The following is a 20,154-nucleotide window of genomic DNA, read 5'->3' on the forward strand; positions in this document are numbered from 1 at the left end:
GCTATACGGCAGGCACAGGTCATTTCGGTATCACTAAGAGGTGGGGTAATTGGATGCAGAGCCTAATTAAAGACCGTATAAATAATTTAGGTGTATAAATGTCCGTGCGAGCGTCGTATAAATGTCCACCAAAGTGTATTGAACAACGGATGTTGTTTGTACGGCCATCAAATTAATGTTTATATTTGAGGACGTTATTTTGTAAACAACGCCCGTTGTTTTTAGTTCACACATATTTTTTCCCGCTATTCTTTCACCGTCTTTACAACTGAATTCAATGGACCTTAAAGTGACTGTACCACCAGGCCCAGGCTGAAGCACTGGAGGCGGGCCGACCCACCCTTAGTGGGAGGAAACCCTAGCCCCTCTATGATAGGGTTCCATTAATTCCAATGGAGTCAGGTCATAGAGGGGTTAGGGTTTCCTCCCACTAAGGGTTGGTTGGCCCGCCTCCAGTGCTTCAGCCTGGGCCTGGTGGTACAGTCATTTTAAAAAAAAGAACCACACCCAAAAGAGCCTAAACTAGAATAATGAAACAACAACCATCATTGTAATGGCAGCTGCTAGAGTATGTTAAAGGGGTACTCCAGCGAAAAGCTTTTTCCCAGTAATTTAACCCCTTAAGGTCCAAGCCAATTTTCGTTTTTGCGCTTTTGCTTTTTCCATTTTATGTTTAAAAGTCCATAGCGCTTGCATTTTTTCACCTAGAGACTTATATGAGTGCTTATTTTTTGCGAAACCAATTGTACTTTGCAATTACAGGCATAATTTTTCCATAAAATATGTTGTGAAACCGGAAAAAAATCATTTGCGCTGTCAAATTGAAAAAAAAACGAATTTGTTTTGATTTCGGGGAGATTTGCATTTACGCCGTTTGCCCTATGGTAAAACTGACTTGTTATGCATGTTCCTCAAGTCGTTACGATTACTATGATATATAACATGTATAACTTATATTGTATCGGATGGCCTGTAAAAAATTCAAACCATTGTTAACAAATATATGTCACTTAAAATCGCTCCATTCCCAGGCTTATAGCGCTTTTATCCTTTGGTCTATGGGGCTGTGTGAGGTGTCAGTTTTTGCGCCATGATGCGTTCTTTCTACCGGTACCTTGATTGCGCATATACGACTTTTTGATCGCTTTTTATTACATTTTTTCTGGATTTGATGCGACCAAAAATGCGCAATTTTGCACTTTAGAATTTTTTTGCGCTTACGCCGTTTACCGTGCGAGATCAGGAATGTGATTAATTAATAGTTCGGGCGATTACGCGCGCGGCGATACTAAATATGTTTATTTATTTATTTATTTATTAATTTATATTTATAAAATGGGAAAAGGGGGGTGATTTGGACTTTTATTAGGGGAGGGGATTTTTTATTAATAAAAACACTTTTTTACTTTTTTTTTTACATGGACTAGAAGCCCCCCTGGGGGACTTGTATATACATAGCACAGATCTCTCATAGAGATCAATGCTGTGTATATACACAGCAAAGATCCATGAGATCGGTCATAGATTACTATGGCCTGCTGCAGGCCATAGCAATCTATTGCCGAGCCGGGATCAGCGTCATTCCGACGCTGAGGCCCGGCACGGCCAGAAGAACGGATCTCCCCCCCGCGATCGCATCGTGGGGGGGAGATCCGACCCACTAGACACCAGGGATGTGATGTCTAAAGCCCTTCAATGCAGCTGTCAGGTTTGACAGCTGCATTGAAGTGCTTAATTAGCCGGCGCGGCAACGGGACCCGCGCCGGCTAACAGAGGCACTGCCCGGCTGCACGTGTCAGCCTGGATCAGCGCCGCTCTGAACACCCCCCGCGGCGCCATGACATATTAGATACGTCATGGGTCGCTAAGGGGTTAAACACATTACAAAGTTATATAACTTTGTAATATGCTTTAATCATCTATCTGCCCCCTTCCCTATATTTTCCCCCTCAATCCCCCACCAGGAAGTGAAGTAAACTTATTCTTACCTAATGACTGTTGACCCCAGGCTGCTCTGTGGCTGCCATTTTGTGACAATGACATCATCAAGAGGGAGGCGGGTCTAAGACCTTTTAAGCCAGCCTCCCTTTGTCAGATGACTCAGGTTACTCAGCTCTGATTGGCTGAACAAGATGTAAGCCTTCTAACAGTTTTACAGAGTCAGTTAGACATTGCAGGAGACAAATTGCATCATGGGAAAGCCCAAACCAGGAAGTAAAGAAAAAATCAAGCTACCAACTGGAGCTTCAGGGACCTGCAAACAGCAGGAAATTCTAATGGAGACAGACTCATGGTAAGTGTAAAAACTTTGTTTGATTGATTTTTAATTTTATTTATCAGCGCCGGAGTACCTCTTTAAACACCGGCCATTATTTGATACTTAAAACAATTGCCGTTGTTTTGAGTTTTAAATAACGTCCAGAAAAAAAAAAGAACACAGCCCTTCACACTACGAATTCTGTCTGCCTATCTGTTTAAACGGGAGGGCCCCCGCACCTCCACTCTCTGCGCCTCTCCGCTCAATTGACATCTGCTAACATGTAGATGTAGTTATATGCAAAACTTTTTTTTATATTGTCAGGAATATTGTCAGGGAATGACTATGTGTAACCTATGACAAGTAGTGTGAACTTTATGATAGTATCTCTAAGATTGCTTGTTCATCCATTTCCATATCATTTTCACTATATTCAGTCTTATCATACTCAGATTCTCCTTTTGCATTGTAAATATCTCCATCTGATATCTCTACTTTCTCCAGAGTCAGTTTCTGAGGTTTGCTTTGAGCTTCCAGAATGTTTCCTGTGTTGGATGCTTTGACCTCACTTTTTGCACTTTCTGCAGCGATGGTAATGTTTTCTTTTGGTGTATCAATAAGTTCTTCTTTCCTTAAAACAACACTGTCTTTGTTTGCTATTTTGGAATATTGAGGATTATTGACTTTTTTAATCTTAGTTTGGTTCTGTGTTTCAGTCTCTGAATCCTCACTTAGATCAGGATCTTTTTCCTTTTTTCCCATTTGTTGCTTAGTGGTTTGTTCTTTTAATGGTGTATTTTTAGGGAGGTCTCTTTCATCAGATGGTTCATCATCCTTTCCCCCTTTTTCATTTTGTGATTTGAAGACATTGCTCTCCTCTGTTGAATTCTTTATTTTATTCAATCTATTAATCTCATCTTTTTTATCTTCAGTACTTTTTGTGCTGTTTAGTATTGAAACCAGTTCTTGTAATTTCTGCATTACCTTCAGGCTGGTTTGCTTGCGAAGAGCTAAAAGAAGAATATCCATAAATTAATTATTATAACATTATCTTGTCATTGCTATGTACAGTTAATATTTTAGAGGCTACTGGAAAAAAAAGTTTTTACAAATGGGATAAGAATCACATTTCTTACTGTACTACTGACATGAGTATTAGTTCTTTTCTTGCCAATGACTGTTAAAAATGTGTCTATTTAATAACTACATTGACTAATGCTAGAAACCAGATAGATTTAAAAAAAAAAAAAAAAAAAAAAAAAGATTTTGCAAACCCTACATTTTGCTTAACTAGAATACAAATCTTTATATTTCTGTAGTGTAGGTTCATGTGTATTCACAATTATTGAGTAACACATAATTTAGATGATGCTGCCACCATGAGGTAAATTACAGGATGAAAATACACATCTGAAAAAATGCTGAAGATAGTTACACACCATGACGTGTTCTTACAATTCCATCCAAAAAGATTAAAAAGATGTGTACGTGTCCGTTGAAACACGTTGCTGTAGACATCTTTTAATTGGGTTTATATGTACTTGTGAACTATAAAAGGATTGTGATTTTATGGGATAGAGTGCTACAAATATCTTTTTGGATTGGACTTGTGTACCTTTTACCCAGCAAGCTCCTGGGTTTCGTTTGCACTTCCTTTGATCCTAAAGGACACTTTCTGGACAGGTATGAACCGTTATGGATTCTGACCATGATGACCATCTGTCCCATAATGTTTTCTCTTCTGATTATTTTTTTGTACTATTTTTTCTTACCTGAGTCTAGATTTTCATTTTTTGATATATTGAGATATTGAGGATTATTGATTTTCTTCATTTTAGTTGTATTCTGTGTTTCAGTTTTTAAATCTTCACTTAGATTAGGAAGTTTGTCATTTGTTTCTGTTAGTTTTTTAGTGGTTTGTGTTTGACTTTTTACTTTTTTTGGCATATTGTCAGGGAGGTCTTTCTCATCAAATGGTTCGTCATCATTTCCTCCTTTTTCAGTCTGTGATTTGAAGACACTGTTCTTCTCTGTTGAATTCTTTATTTTTTCCAGTTTGATAATCTCATCTTCTATATCTTCAGTACTTTTTGTGCTGTTTAGTTCAGACATCAGTTCTTCTAATGTATGCATTACATTCAGGCTTTTTTGTTTGCCACGATCTGAAAGAATATCCCTAAATTCATTATTAAAACATTATCTTGTTAGGCTATGTTTACACTGTGTTATACTGCCGGACACCGGCAGCGTTCGGCACGTTCCTGCAGCTGATACCTGCAGGAACGTTATCTTTTTACAATTGAATTGCGGGCACTGTTGGGTGTTCCCGCATTTCAATTAACCACTGACTACAATGTAAAGTACGGCCACTGACAGTACATTACATTGTGTGATAAGCTATTGTAGACATGTTCATTATTCAATGCAATGCCGCTGCCACAGAAAAGAACAGACAATGAGTTAGTTGCAATCGTCTGTTCTTTTAAAAAAAAAAACAATGTAAGCCTAATATAGAATCATTGCCATATACAGATAACTTTTTAGAGGGTGTTCTTTGTCTGGAATTCATAGTTTTTACATTTTGGACAAATATCCCATTTCTTACTGTACTACGGTACTTAAATAAGTATTAATTATGTTATTGCCAATGACTAATCCAAACATGTCTATGAATAACTACTTTGAATATCGCTAGAAACCAGACATACTTAAATGGGAAGTCCAGGCAAAATAATTTTAAGATATGTTATTGCCCAACAAAAGTTATGAAAATTACTAATAGACACTTATTATGGGAATTGCACCTATAGTGCATTTTCCCTGCACTTACTACAACATGGCCTGTTCAGGTCTCTGTCAAGTTGGTGATGTCACGTCACATAAACTGGCAACACCTGCTGCCCCAGTCTGTTCCACCGCTGCAGCAGGTTTTGGCAGTTTATGTGACGTTACATCACCAACTTGACAGAGACCTGAACACGCCATGCTGCAGTAAGTGCAGGGAAAATGCGCTATAGGTGCATTTCCCATAATAAGTATCTATTAGTAATTTTCATAACTTTTGTTGGACAATGACATATCTTAAAATTATTTTGCCTGGACTTCCCCTTTAAAGAAACCAAACTCCAAGATTTTGTAAACCCTTAAAGGGACTCTGTACCCACAATCTGACCCCCCCAAACCACTTGTAGCTGCTTTTATTCCATTCGGCAGGGGATGCAGTTATTGTCATAAAAAACTACTTTTAATCTTGCAGCGCTGTGTCTAACGGCCGGGGCTTACATTTGTATATGCATTAGGCTGGCACACCCTCTCTGTCCTTCCTCCCCACCCTCCTCATCATTAGGAATGCTCCAGGCAGATTGCTTCCTATTCCCCACCTGTGTGTATAATGAACATGGGCTGGATTGTTAATACACCTGTGCAAAGGAAGGATGGGGAGGAAGGACAGAGAGGGTGTGGCAGCCTAATGCATATACAAATGTAAGCCCCGGCCGTTATACACAGCGCTGCCGGATTAAAAGTTGTTTTTATGACAATAACTGCATTCCCTGCCAAATGGACCCCAGGACAGATCTTGGATTAAAAGCAGCTATCTGAAGGTACAAGTGGTTTGGGGGGGACAGATTGTGGGTAGAGAGTCGCTTTAAGGCTATGTTCCCACTATGTAAAAATAAGGGCAAATAACGGCCATTGTTGAAAAACAACAGCCATTATTATTGATCATGATCAACAGCCATTATTTGCCCCTATTTTTACATTGTGGGAACATAGCTTAATATTGCTTAATTGAAATACAAAGCTTTTTTTCTCTATTGTAGGGCTGGTCAATGTTTATAGATAAATAACATACAATGTATCCATTATTGCATCTCATGGAGTCACAAATTAGCCCTCACCCAGCCCTGGAGGCAGAAAAATAAATAAGTTGTAAGGGTCAGAATATAGCGAATCAAAGCATATTTATTAAAGCGAGTCTGTACCCACAATTTGCCTCCCCCCCCCAACCACTTGTACCTTCGGATAGCTGCTTTTAATTTAAGATCTGTCCTGGGGTCTGTTTGGCAGGTGATGCAGTTATTGCCCTAAAAAGCAACTTTTAAACTTGCAGCCATGTATTAAATAGGCGTTGTCTAGAGTACCTTTGCCCTAGGCCTGCACCGGCTCTCCGTCCCTCCTCCCAGTCCTCCTTATGGTTAGGAATGTCTCTGGGCAGGATTTCTTCTCTTCATCACTTGTTTGAACACTGCACATGTGCCTTACCGATCCAGCACATGGATGAACAGGAGAAATCCTGTCTGGGTCATTACTAATGATGAAAAGGGGGGGAAGGGGGGACGGAGAGGCAGTGCAGGCCTAGGGCACGGTTACTCTAGGCCACACCAATTTGACATAGGGTTGCAAGTTTAAAAGTTGTTTTTTAGGAAAATAACTGCATCACCTGCCAAACGGACCGCAGGACAGATCTTGGATTAGAAAGGCTTTCTGATGGTACAAGGTAGGCACAGAGTCACTTTGAAAAAAAGCAAAGCAGAAACAATTAGCTTTACCACACAATGAATGTTGTAGAGCTGAAATTCCCCATAAGCTCCTGAATTTATTTATTTTTTACATACTGCACAAATAGATTTTTTTAGTTTCACATTACCATTATGGTAAAATAAAGGATGCAGTTGAAAAGTACAACTGATCCCATAAAATAAGCCACAACATGGCTCTGTATATGTGAAAATTGGAGATTTAATTTTAACTGCGTGCGCCCTAGGGGGCGGGAACGCACGTGCCAATGGCAGAGAAAAAAACAGCAACATAAAGAGGCCGAGACGCCATGCTGGGCTGAAATGATGGCATCCCTGCATGTGGGGTCAGGCGCCTGCCAAAAAGGAAACATGGGTACAGCACGTGCGGTGGCGGCCTGGAGCATGGCCATGACATCCACATTGATCTTAAAAATATATAATTTTGCCCTTATGAAAAACTGTTTGTAATATTTTTTTTTCCTAATTCCACATTTTTAGATAGTCTTACCTGAGCCTATTGTGGTGCTCTTTGTAGGTGGACTTGAGGTAGAGAATTCTGTACTGTGTGTCCCATTTGTTTTATTAAAATCTTGGGATGCTGACACTATTGGAGTGCTTACTGTTGCTTTCACTGAAGTACTCGATGGTGGTACTTTTGTGTTTACTGGGATTTCCTCTTTTGTTACTTGTGCTATTCTTTGCATCAGACTGCCTTTTCCTTTATTACATAGCTCACTCAGCATATGGATGACATTCATGCATTGAGTCCTACAAGGAAATAAAACATATTTTAATAAAGTAAAATTGAATGTTCTTTCAATTTGAAATCAATTCACAGATCATATTACGATGTCTAGTGGTATCTGACACCAAGGCATCAGCGGTAAATCAAACCATCCCGGAAGTTTCCCAGGCCTAGATCCATCTTATAACATCACTTGGGGCCGAGAGGCACGGAGTGGAGCAGACTTCAAGCCTGCAGCCTGATGAGCAGGAACTGTCAATTCACTCATCTCTAGCTGTACTGTAGATGTTTATAGATATACTGTATATATTTATTGTAATATATATATATATATATATATATATATATATAGTTAGACCACTGATTTTAGAGCAGAGTGATGTTCAGTAACCTAGACAACAAGCTGACAAAAATGGGGTGCAGGCATATCAGGAGAAGGAGGTGATTAAAGGGGTAGTGCGGCGCGAAACAATTATTCACTAAATAGCACACATTACAAAGTTATACAACTTTGTAATGTATGTTATTTTAGTGAATGGCCCCTTCCCCGTGTTTCCCCCTCACCCACGCTAGACCCGGAAGTGTAGTGCTCTATAATCACCTGATTCGTGTCATGTCCCCCATCCGCCATCTTGGGACAATGATGTCATCTTCGGGAGGCCGGCCGAACCGCTCCGACCATCCCTCGTGCTGGCCCCCCTCTGACGCATCATCAGCTGTTTAGCCGCGATTGGCTGAGCATAACTGTGCTCAGCCAATCGTGGCTGAGCAGCTGATGATGCGTCAGAGGGGGGCCAGCACGAGGGACGGTCGGAGCGGTTCGGCCGGCCTCCCGAAGATGACATCATTGTCCCAAGATGGCGGATGGGGGACATGACACGAATCAGGTGAGTATAGAGCACTACACTTCCGGGTCTAGCGTGGGTGAGGGGGAAACACGGGGAAGGGGGCTATTCACTAACATAACATACATTACAAAGTTGTATAACTTTGTAATCTGTGTTATTTAGTGAATAATTGTTTAGCGCCGTACTACCCCTTTAACTATATTAGTTGAGATTGGAATACCCCTTTAAATCCATCTAATTTAATTAAAGTGTGATAAATCTCCTATCCTCAATGTCCACAAGCCCTGATAGGGTATACAGACAAAGAATATATATATGAAACAACTGCTTCAATTGCACCACATTTGTTTGTAATAGATACCATTCATCTATATGTCTTTGATGATGGTATATAAATATAACTGTTAATGAACTTTTGTTGTATATTAAAACGTGAATATCCTAAAATCAGCAGTAATTCTATGTAAAAAATTATATGTAAAAGAAATTATGCAATTATGGTTTATGCCTCAGGCCATGTTCACATGGTTTATGAGGTCACGGAACGTCCGGGTCACGGAGCAGCCGGTCTCTAAAAGATTATATCGACCGGTACTGCAGTGGGCATTAGCGTGAGCGCCCGCATCAGAACTTCCCACTGCACACTATGAAACAAGCGCTTCATAGTGTGCACTGACATTGTTTTCTACGGCCGCTATTCAATGATTAGTGGCCGCAGAAAACTGACATGTCAGTTCTTTGCGGCGCCGCTTGGGATCCCGGCCAGAGTGTATACTATGTGTATACGCTCCTGCCGGGATCCCATAGAAAAACATGCAGGGTGTCCTGGCGTACAAAGTACGGCCGCTGTTGCCGATTGCAACAATGGCCGTACTTTTACACTGTGTGAACATAGCCTCATTCTGCATGTATATCTAATAGTTACTATCTAAGGTTGCTGGTGTCATTGTTTGGAGCATTAGCATTTTTTGTATCATTTTGTAACTTACGATTGAGTAGAAAATTTTTCTAAAAGTCTTGATTGATTTTTTTCAAACTGCGCCATTTTAGACAGAAGAAGCTCAAAACGTTGCTTTAAATTTTCATATTCACCTGTTGTAACAAAAAAAAAAGTACAAATGTAATCTGTTTCCTAGAAAGGTTTATATACTACACACTTTGTTAAACATATATACATATAAGCAATGTAATTTATATATATATATATATATAGTTTTACGTACACTTCAGCAAACTATTTGTAGTTTGATGGTGATAAACCCCAGGACACTAATGCTACATTTGTTGGTTAAAATGTTCATTCCTTATTTCTATGTATACATACCCAGTGCTATCTTCTGCATCGATGTAGACTGAAACTTAAAGTAAACGTACCAGCACATATGCTGGTAGAAGTTTTCATACTCACTGATCAGTGGCACCGGTCTGGGTTACATATACTGAATAACAGCCATAACTACAGAACGCGGTGACGGATCTCCAGAGGAGTGGCATCACTGGAATCAGAGTGACACTGCTGATCAGTGAGTATGAAAAACTTCTACCAGCATACAGTATGTGCTGGTACATACATGGTTTTTCTATGCAAATGGGACAGTTCATTGGAATGGTGACACTCTTGAAGATGTGGGTACAAATTTTATTTATTTAGGTTCTACACTCACCGGCCACTTTATTAGGTACACCTGTCCAACTGCACGTTACCACTTAATTTCGAATCAGCCAATCACATGGCGGCAACACAGTGCATTTAGGCATGTAGACATGGTCAAGACAATCTCCTGCAGTTCAAACCGAGCATCAGTATGGGGAAGAAAGGTGATTTGAGGGCCTTTGAACGTGGCATGGTTGTTGGTGCCAGAAGGGCTGGTTTGAGTATTTCAGAAACTGCTGATCTACTGGGATTTTCACACACAACCATCTCTAGGGTTTACAGAGAATGGTCCGAAAAAGAAAAAACATCCAGTGAGCGGCAGTTCTGTGGGCGGAAATGCCTTGTTGATGCCAGAGGTCAGAGGAGAATGGGCAGACTGGTTCGAGCTGATAGAAAGGCAACAGTGACTCAAATAGCCAACCGTTACAACCAAGGTAGGCAGAAGAGCATCTCTGAACGCACAGTACGTCCAACTTTGAGGCAGATGGGCTACAGCAGCAGAAGACCACACCGGGTGCCACTCCTTTCAGCTAAGAACAGGAAACTGAGGCTACAATTTGCACAAGCTCATCGAAATTGGACAGTAGAAGATTGGAAAAACGTTGCCTGGTCTGATGAGTCTCGATTTCTGCTTGAACATGACAATGAGTTCACTGTACTCAAATGGCCTCCACAGTCACCAGATCTCAATCCAATAGAGCATCTTTGGGATGTGGTGGAACGGGAGATTCGCATCATGGATGTGAAGCCGACAAATCTGCGGCAACTGTGTGATGCCATCATGTCAATATGGACCAAAATCTCTTAGGAATGCTTCCAGCACCTTGTTGAATCTATGCCACGAAGAATTGAGGCAGTTCTGAAGGCAAAAGGGGGTCCAACCCGTTACTAGCATGGTGTACCTAATAAAGTGGCCGGTGAGTGTATATATGTACATCTGTTTCTAAGCAGATTTGTTTCTGACTGGAAAAATAGGGCTGCATGCAGTGCCATATTTTTTGGGGTGAAAATAACAGACACTACAGCAAAACCTAATGGACCCATTATTAATCAGTAGTCTTTTGGCTGTTGCCAGTGTTTTAGTTGGGTCTTAAACTGCATTGTTTTAGTTTATGACGATAACTTTGACAAAGATGTGCAGATTTATAGCTAGGCATGTCTTCAACTAAACCTTTACCCTGTGGCATGTCTTTACCGAAACTGCACTTTTGGCCATGATTTAGTGCTTGTAGTCTATGTTTCATCCAGTCTGATTACAGCTCTAATCCTCGTATTGAATTATCTGCCACACCCGTCTCTTCCTCTTCCCTTTGGTCACTTCACAATTAACCTTTGTTTTATGTATGTAGGTGGCATCTGGTTTCTCCATTCACATTTGCTGTGTCTGTTTCTGTGTGTGTTTGGTCAGTATCAATATCCCCATATAATTATGCTAGCTTTTATACTAGTTTTTCTATCATACAAACATCTCCATATCTTGGCTTTCCCTGACTTTGGCACTGTAACCTGACTATTCTCTTTGATCCTGTTTGGTACCCTGCTGGTTCGGTTTTACCCTGGCCTGTTGACTACCTCTTGTATGTAAGTTTTTCTTGTCCTTGTTTCATGTATCACCTTATTGTAAAAAGGACCATCTCCACAGTCTCCTAGGACTGTTGAGGCAAATAGGCAGGGTCAGCTGGGGGGATCAGATAAGCACTCACTGTCTGTGTCCTTCCCCGCCCTCTCTTATAGCCCTATTTCACGGAACGATTATCGTTCATAGACTCGCTTCAACGACCGCTTGTTAACGAGCACTTAACGATTTTTTAAAGCGAACGATAACACATAATACGTGTGGGAACGTGAACGATATCTGTAGTGTAACGATTTTTTGCGGTCGTTACATCGTTACATGGTTGTTTAAAATGTGGGAAAATGTAGGTAGACATTTCAAGAATGACTGAAAGATTTTTTATTCAACAAAAAGATTAGCTAATTATTGTTGAAAGACCAACGATTTTTTTTCAACATGTTGAAAAAAAATAGTGAACGACTCAACGACGATTTCGCTGTTGTCGTTCGCTCGTTTACAGCTATTCCATAGAACGAATATCGTTAATGAGCGGGTGTTTGAACGATTTTATGAACGATAATCGTTCGAAAAAGTTCCGTGGAATAGGGCCTTTAGGCTACCCTGTCTATGGTCATGTCACTCTGATTGATTACCCCTCTCCAATAATGGATCTGACTTGTTTTTCCAGCACATCCCAAAGATGCTCAATCAGATTGACATCTGGAGAATTCGGAAGCCACCACCTTGAACCTTATTATGTTTAGTAAACCATTCTGGATCAGTTCTGTTAAAGTATAGCAGAATGCATTATGCTGCTAAAAGAAGCCAATACAATTTAGGGAATATTGTTTCCATGAAAGGGTTTTCTTGATAAGTTACATTCTGCATTGAAATTCTGCACAAAATTTTTTCAAAGTAAATGCCACGCATGGACATATCTTCAGAATGTATTTTAGGCATGACAACTTGTATTTTCATAGTTTCATGCCGTACTGAACAGCCTTGCTGAAAAAAAGGCTGGGTTTTGTCTTAAGCACTAACGGTTAAATAACCAAGACTGTAGATCGGATTCATTTCTGGTCTAAGAAGCACAAATAGAGCAGCTGAATAAATATGCAGACAGGTCAGCAAGGCCAGGCTTTTGGACTTATAATTTGCCCCGAGATGAAACATCATTACATAAATAGTAACAAATGAACTCTGTCTGCTCAGATTAGCTTAGTTGGGTTTTAGGACATAGCATTTATTTTTCTCATGTAACTGCAATATGGTTCTAATTACAATAAGTGCAAGTAGTCTGGGTGACTGTAGTGCACACATATCTTGCCCACTTTATTAGAGGTTATATTTCTTCCAGTTACCAGTAGAGTAGTGTTCTTTCCCACATATTCAGGTTAAACCATTTCATAGTTGATGTTATGATTCAAACTAGTGATAAGCGAGCATGCTCGTCCGAGCTTGGTACTCGATCGAGTATTAGGGTACTCGATGGTACTCGTTACTTGGACGAGCATCTCGCGATACTCAAGGAAATCTCATCATCCGTTTGGACGCTATTTCTCAGCCAATAAACATGCAGGAGACTTTTTGGTGCATCCTGAGATCACGTGGGACCCATACATGTCGATAGCAGCGATTGGTTAGTCAGATCAGATGACCCTGCCATATAAAACGCGCAGCCATCAGTACTTGCTTCAGACGTATGCTGTGAGAGATTAGGGACAGAGCTGCTGCTTCTCAGGGACAGTGTCAGTGTAGGATTTAGCGTTCCAGTAGGCAGGGTATATACTAGCAATACAAACAAACAGCCCTTTTCAGGGCTTCAAATCGTTTTTTAATAGTATTACTACAGACTGCTGGTTGGGACTTGCAGTGCTGCTACCACGATTTAACCAGCACACTGTGGTGATCGGCTGCTGGCAGAAAGGGGACATTAGGTGTTGCATACAGACCCCTAAGAAGTGCTCAGTGTACTCTTTTTTGATTTGGGGGCTGGTGGTCCTGCTGTACTACATTGTATTGCTGGGATTTGTAGTACATCCTGCATAGCACTTCACTGTTCATTGTAAGGGGGTATCACAGCGTGTATCTAGGTCCAGCCAGTACCAGATTGTACCGTACAGCCCCCTCTAAACTAGTAAGGACTACACTGTATTGCTGGGATTTGTAGTACATCCTGCATAGCACTTCACTGCTCATTGTAAGGGGGTATCACAGCGTGTATCTAGGTCCGGCCAGTACCAGATTGTACCGTACAGCCCCCCCCCCCTAAACTAGTGGGTACTACACTGTATTGCTGGGATTTTTAGTACACCTTTATAAAACTTCACTGCTCATTGGACGGGGGTCATTTCATAAGCAAGGCCTATCTAATTTCAATCACATCACAATTTCTTTCACAGAGTAAAGAGTGTGTCAGAGAGTGTGTCTAGGTCCAGCCACTGCCAGATTGTACCGTACAATACTTGGGAGCACAAGTATTTTTCCTGATTTCTGTATTTCATACACAAGGCTTATCTAATTTCAATCATATCACAACTGCTTTCACAGAATAAAGGGTGTGCCTGCCCTTGCCTCCATGTTGGCTACTGCTGGGCCTTCACTGGCATCCATGTTGACTACTACTGGGCCTTTACTGGCATCCATGATGACTACTGCTGTGCCTGCCTTTACCTTCCTTGTCTTGTCCATTTCAAACCATATTATCTGTGGATGTCATCTTGTCTTACGGGTGTCCTATGCCATTCTTTCACCAGTACCTTCTATCTTTTTTCAAGTTTGTAGCCGTTTTTAAGGCAGGATTGACCACCGCAGTAATGGACATCCATGTTGACCACTGCTGTGCCTGCCCTTGCCTCCATGTTAGCTACTGCTGGGCCTTAACTGGCATCCATGTTGACCACTGCTGGGCCTTCACTGGCATCCATGTTGACTACTACTGGGCCTTTACTGGCATCCATGTTGACTACTGCTGTGCCTGCCTTTACCTTCCTTGTCTTGTCCATTTCAAATCATATTATCTGTGGATGTCATCTTGTCTTACGGGTGTCCTATGCCATTCTTTCACCAGTACCTTCTACCTTTTTTCAAGTTTGTAGCCGTTTTTAAGGCAGGATTGACCACCGCAGTAATGGACATCCATGTTGACTACTGCTGTGCCTGCCCTTGCCTCCATGTTGGCTACTGCTGGGCCTTAACTGGCATCCATGTGGACCACTGTTGGGCCTTTACTGGCATCCATGTTGACTACTGCTGGGCCTTTACTGGCACCCATGTTGACTACTGGTGTGCCTGCCCTAGCCTCCTTGTTGCTGGGCCTTAAATGGCATCCATGTTGACTACTGGTGTGCCTGCCCTTGCCTCCTTGTTGCTGGGCCTTAACTGGCATCCATGTTGACTACTGGTGTGCCTGCCCTTGCCTCCTTGTTGCTGGGCCTTAACTGGAATCCATGTTGACTATTGGTGTGCCTGCCCTTGCCTCCTTGTTGCTGGGCCTTAACTGGAATCCATGTTGACTGCTGGTGTGCCTGCCCTTGCCTCCTTGTTGCTGGGCTTTAACTGGCTTCCATGTTGACAACTGGTGTGCCTGCCCTTGCCTCCATGTTGGCTACTGCTGGGCCTTCACTGGCATCCATGTTGACTACTGCTGTGCCTGCCCTTACCTTCCTTGTCTTGTCCATTTCTAACCATATTATCTGTGCATGTCATCTTATCTTACGGGTGTCCTATGCCATTCTTTCACCAGTACCTTCTACCTTTTTTCAATGTTGTAGTCGTTTTTAAGGCAGGATTGACCACAGCAGTAATGGATATCCATGTTGACTACTGCTGTGCCTGCCCTTGCCTCCATGTTGGCTATTGCTGGGCCTTCACTGGCATCAATGTTGACTACTGGTGTGCCTGCCCTTGCCTCCATGTTGGCTACTGCTGGCCCTTAACTGGCATCCCGGGTTCATGTGTAATTAGCAGTGAGCTTGGTTGCGTGTGACAAGGGGTGGAACCTGGTGGCGGCTCTGCAACTCGACAGCCTCACACATGTACCATGCCTGGCCCACTTCTTCAACCTAGTGTTGCTGCAGTTCCTTAAAACTTACCCCAATGTGGCTGACTTGCTCACCAAGGTGCACCACATCAACCAGTTAAACTAACCCCAACTGCTACAGTCAAATTCAAAGTCAAATTTAAACTCACAACAACGGTGGGGGGAGAAGTGGGGAGTCACATGATGCAGGGAATGTTACCCCAACTGCTAGAGTCAAATTCATAGTCAAATTCAATTTACCTTCCTTGTCTTGTCCATTTCAAACCATATTATCTGTGGATGTCATCTTATCTTAGGGGTGTCCTCTTTCCTTTCACCAGTACTTTCTACCTTTTTTCGATGTTGTAGCCGTTTAGAAGGCAGGATTGACCAGGCCTTTCACCAGTACCGTCTACCTTCCTTGGATGTTGTAGCCTTTTCGAAGGCAGGATTGACCAGGTCTTTTTAATAGACACTTGCCCTCTCTTAGAGACTCTTTAACCTCTTAAGGACGCATGACGTACTGGTACGCCATGCTTCCGCAAGAGGTGTTCAGAGCGGGGCTGCGCGGCGACCCCGCTCTGAACCGCCACGGTCCCGGGTGCCGCGTGTAGCGGCATGGTCCGATCGCCATGCCCGCTAATACAGTAATCAGATGCAGCTGTCAAAGATGACAGCTGCATCCGGTAACCACTTCCCTGGTGTCTAGTGGGGTGGATCGCTCCTCCGGGACGGGAGGAACGATCCACACATCTTTACCGGCTGGATGTCAGCTCCAAAATGGCTCTGATCCCGGATTGGCACTCGGATGCTTTCGGCTGCAGCAGCCGAAAGCATCCGAGTGCCGATCTCATTGATCTTTGCTGTTTAACTATACAGCAAAGATCTCACTGAGAGATCAGTATACTTATACTAGAAAAAAAAAAAGAAAAAGTGTTGTTATTAGTAAAAAGCCCCCTCCCCTAATAAAAGTCAAAATCACCCCCCTTTTCCCATATAACAAAATTAAATAAATAAACATGTTTGGTATCGCCGCGTGCGTAATCGCCCAAACTATTAATCACATTACTGATCTCGCACGGTAAACGGTGTAAGCGCAAAAAAGTGCAAAATTGGCATTTTTGGTCGCATCAAATGCAGAAAAAATGTAATAAAAAGCGATCAAAAAGTCGTATATGCGCAATCAAGGTACCGATAGAAAGTAAACATCATGGCGCAAAAAGTTACACCTCACACAGCCCCATAGACCAAAGGATAAAAGCGTTATAAGCATGGGAATGGAGTGATTTTAAGAAACAAATTTGTTAACAATGGTTTAAATTTTTACAGACCATCAGATACAATATAAGTTATACATGTTATATATCGTTGTAATCGTAACAACTTGAGGAACATGCATAACAAGTCAGTTTTACCCCAGGGCGAATGGCGCAAAAACAAAAAAAACCTAAATAAAAAAAATGCGTTTTTTTGTTCAATTTCACCACACATTGAATTTTTTGCTGGTTTCGCATTGTACTTTATGCAAAAATTCAGCCTGTCATTGCAAAGTACAATTATTCACGCAAAAAATAAGGTCTCATGTGGGTCTCTAGGTGGAAAAATGCAAGTGCTATGGCCTTTTAAACAAGGAGGAAAAAACGAAAACGCAAAAACGAAAATTGGCTCCGTCCTTAAGGGGTTAAAGGATTGAAAGTGTATATCATTCTTTCAAATCAAATTCCGGGGCCTCTTAAGAAGACTGAATTGTTATTCTTCGTCCCTACCTCCAAAGATATGCCTCTCACGCACAACTGCATGTGGGTGTGAGGCTAAATCTAGCCATAATTATATTGACCGTCTGGGTCTGTGGTGTCAGGCTAAGTTTTTGGGTGGTCCATATGCCACCGGTGTTTGAATGGTTCCATGTGTTCTCACCGCCATGCTGTGTCAGGCTAAATTTTGGGTTTGTTCAAATGCTAACTCTGCTTTAATGAAACTCTGTGTCCTCACCGCCATGCTGTGTTAGTCCTAATTTTTGGGAGGCTCACTTGCTACCTTATTTTTAATGATCCTCTGTGTCCTAACGCCGAACGCGCCCCGCCAACCAGCCAGCTGTTTGTTTTTTTTTTTTTTACTCTTACTTTTAACCCTTAGGGGACACAGCCAGTTTTCATTTTTGCGTTTTCGTTTTTCCCTCCTCGTGTATATAAGGCCATAGCGCCTGCATTTTTCCACCTAGAGACCCAAATGAGCCCTTATTTTTTGCGCAACTAATTGTCCTTTGCTAAGGCAGATGTAATTTTTGCCTAAAATGTGCCGGGAAACCAGAAAAAAATTATATGTGTGGTGAAATTGAAAAAAAAAACGCATTTCTTTTATTTGGGGGAAATGTGTTTTTACGCCATTCGCCCTGGGGTAAAACTGACTTGTTATGCATGTTCCTCAAGTCGTTACGATTAAAACGATATGTAACATGTATAACTTATATTGTATCTGATGGCCTGTATAAAATTCAAACCGTTGTTAACCAATATACGTTCCTTAAAATCGCTCCATTCCCGGGCTTATAGCGCTTTTATCCTTTGGTCTATGGGTCTGTGTGAGGTGTCATTTTTTGCGCCATGATGTGATCTTTCTATCGGTACCTTGATTGCGCATATATGACTTTTTGATCGCTTTTTATTACAATTATTCTGGATTTGATGCGACCAAAAATGCGCAATTTTGCACTTTGGGATTTTTTTGTGCTGACGCCGTTTACCGTGTGAGATCAGGAATGTGATTAATTAATAGTTCGGGCGATTACGCACGCGGCGATAGCAAACATGTTTGTTTATTAATTTATTTATTTATTTTTATTTATAAAATGGGGAAAGGGGGGTGATTCAGACTTTTATTAGGGGAGGGGGTTTTGTGTTATTAAAAATACTTTTTTCTTTTACTTTAGACATATACTAGAAGCCCCCCTGGGGGGCTTCTAGTATATGCACTCTGATCTCTCATAGAGATCCATGCAGTATAGTTATACTGCATGAATCCATGAGATCGGTGTTCTATTACTTTTGGCTGCTGCAGCCAAAAGCAATAGAATGCCGAGCCGGGATCAGCGCCATTACGGAGCAGACCCCGGCCCGGTATGGATGCAGGGATCGCCCCCCCGCAATCGCGCCGCAGGGGGGCGATCCCCCCACTAGACCACCAGGGATGTATAACCGCAAGTATTTAGAAGCAGCTGTCAACTTTGACAGCTGCTTCTAAGTACTTAATTAGCGGGCACGGCGATCGGACCGTGCCCGCTAATAGCCGCGAGCCCGGGCTACTCGCGGCACCCGGGATCGCGGCAGTTCAGAGGGTGGTCGCCGCGCGACCCCCCTCTGAACTCCCATAGCGGCACGAGGACGTTAAATAACGTCCTGGTGCAGCTATGGGTTAAAATCAAATCGACTTCAATTCAAGTGCTATTTTGCAGGGCTGTCTGGTCATCTATTGTATCTCCAAGATACACGCCACTGTTCAAAGGAACAGACAGTGATAATGGTGGATCCTAATTTAGCATCCTTGTGTTGTCCATTTCGTACCAGACAATCTGTGGATGTCAACTTGCGGGTGTTCTCTGCTGTCCTTTCATTTTTCAGCTCGGGGCCTCTTAAGAAGACTGTATTGTTTTTCTTCGTCCCTACCTCCAAAGAGATGCCTATCACGCAAAACTGCATGAAGGTGTGAGGCAAAATCTAGCCATAATCTGGCTATTTTAGTTTTAGGCACAGCAACACTGCCGTGGGTAAGCGCCAACAGGCGGTGCTCAAACTGATGAACAGCACCTTCTACCTTCCTTGGATGTTTTATCCATTTTGAAGGCAGGATTGACCAGCTTTTCATCAGTAGCTTCTATCCTTCCTTGGATGTTGTCGTAGCCTTTTTGAAGGCAGGATTGACCAGGTCTTTTTATTACACAGGCTACCGCACTTGCCGTCTCTTAGAGACTCTTTTACAGGATTGAAAGTGTATTTGTTCAAATTCCGGGGCCTCTTAAGAAAACTGTATTGTTCTCTGTGTCCTCACTGCCATGCTCTGATGTCACACTACGTCTGCGGAGGAGCGGGACTGGTTGCCAACCAGCCAGCTGTTTTATTTTATTTATGTTTTTGTCTAGCCGTGGCCAGGGCCTCACCATCCCCCGGTTGTGAGGCATCAGGTGTACCCTTGATGGTGACTGACAGCTGGCCTAGCTAGTTAACTGTCAGCACCTAGGTTTGTGTCCACTGAAAATCCCAGCCCCTGGACTCACTTGCTTCCTCACTCACTTTTAATGGTTCTCTTTGTGCTCAATGCCATGCAGTGTCTGGCCTAATTTTTAGGAGGCTCACTTGCTTCCACACTCACTTTTAATGGTTCTCTGTGTGCTTAATGCCATGCAGTGTCTGGCCTAATTTTGGGGAGGCTCACTTGCTTACTCACTCATTTCTAATGGTTGTCTGTGTCCTCACTGCCATGCTCTGACGTCACACTACTGTACGTCTGCAGAGAAGCGGGACTGGTTGGTAGGGGCCCGCCGTTCGCGCCCCTGCCAAC

The 20,154-nt window shown here is 42.2% G+C and overlaps 1 protein-coding gene across 1 annotated transcript in view; it reads right to left on the reverse strand.

The window, feature by feature from the left end:
- Nucleotides 1-1,954: 1,954 nt before the first annotated feature.
- The window catches only part of LOC138783458 (interaptin-like), a 57,314-nt gene continuing 39,114 nt past the window's right edge, over nucleotides 1,955-20,154 (reverse strand). Inside the window, exons 7-10 of the mRNA XM_069958173.1 lie at nucleotides 9,360-9,462; nucleotides 7,286-7,545; nucleotides 4,030-4,419; nucleotides 1,955-3,267 (exon numbers count right to left, since the gene is read on the reverse strand). Of these exons, the coding sequence (XP_069814274.1) occupies nucleotides 2,633-3,267; nucleotides 4,030-4,419; nucleotides 7,286-7,545; nucleotides 9,360-9,462 (1,388 nt within the window). The 3' untranslated portion in view covers nucleotides 1,955-2,632. The remainder of the gene's footprint in view (nucleotides 3,268-4,029; nucleotides 4,420-7,285; nucleotides 7,546-9,359; nucleotides 9,463-20,154) is intronic.

Source organism: Dendropsophus ebraccatus, chromosome 1 (assembly GCF_027789765.1).
Source record: "Dendropsophus ebraccatus isolate aDenEbr1 chromosome 1, aDenEbr1.pat, whole genome shotgun sequence".
NCBI classification, from domain to species: Eukaryota; Metazoa; Chordata; class Amphibia; order Anura; family Hylidae; genus Dendropsophus; species Dendropsophus ebraccatus.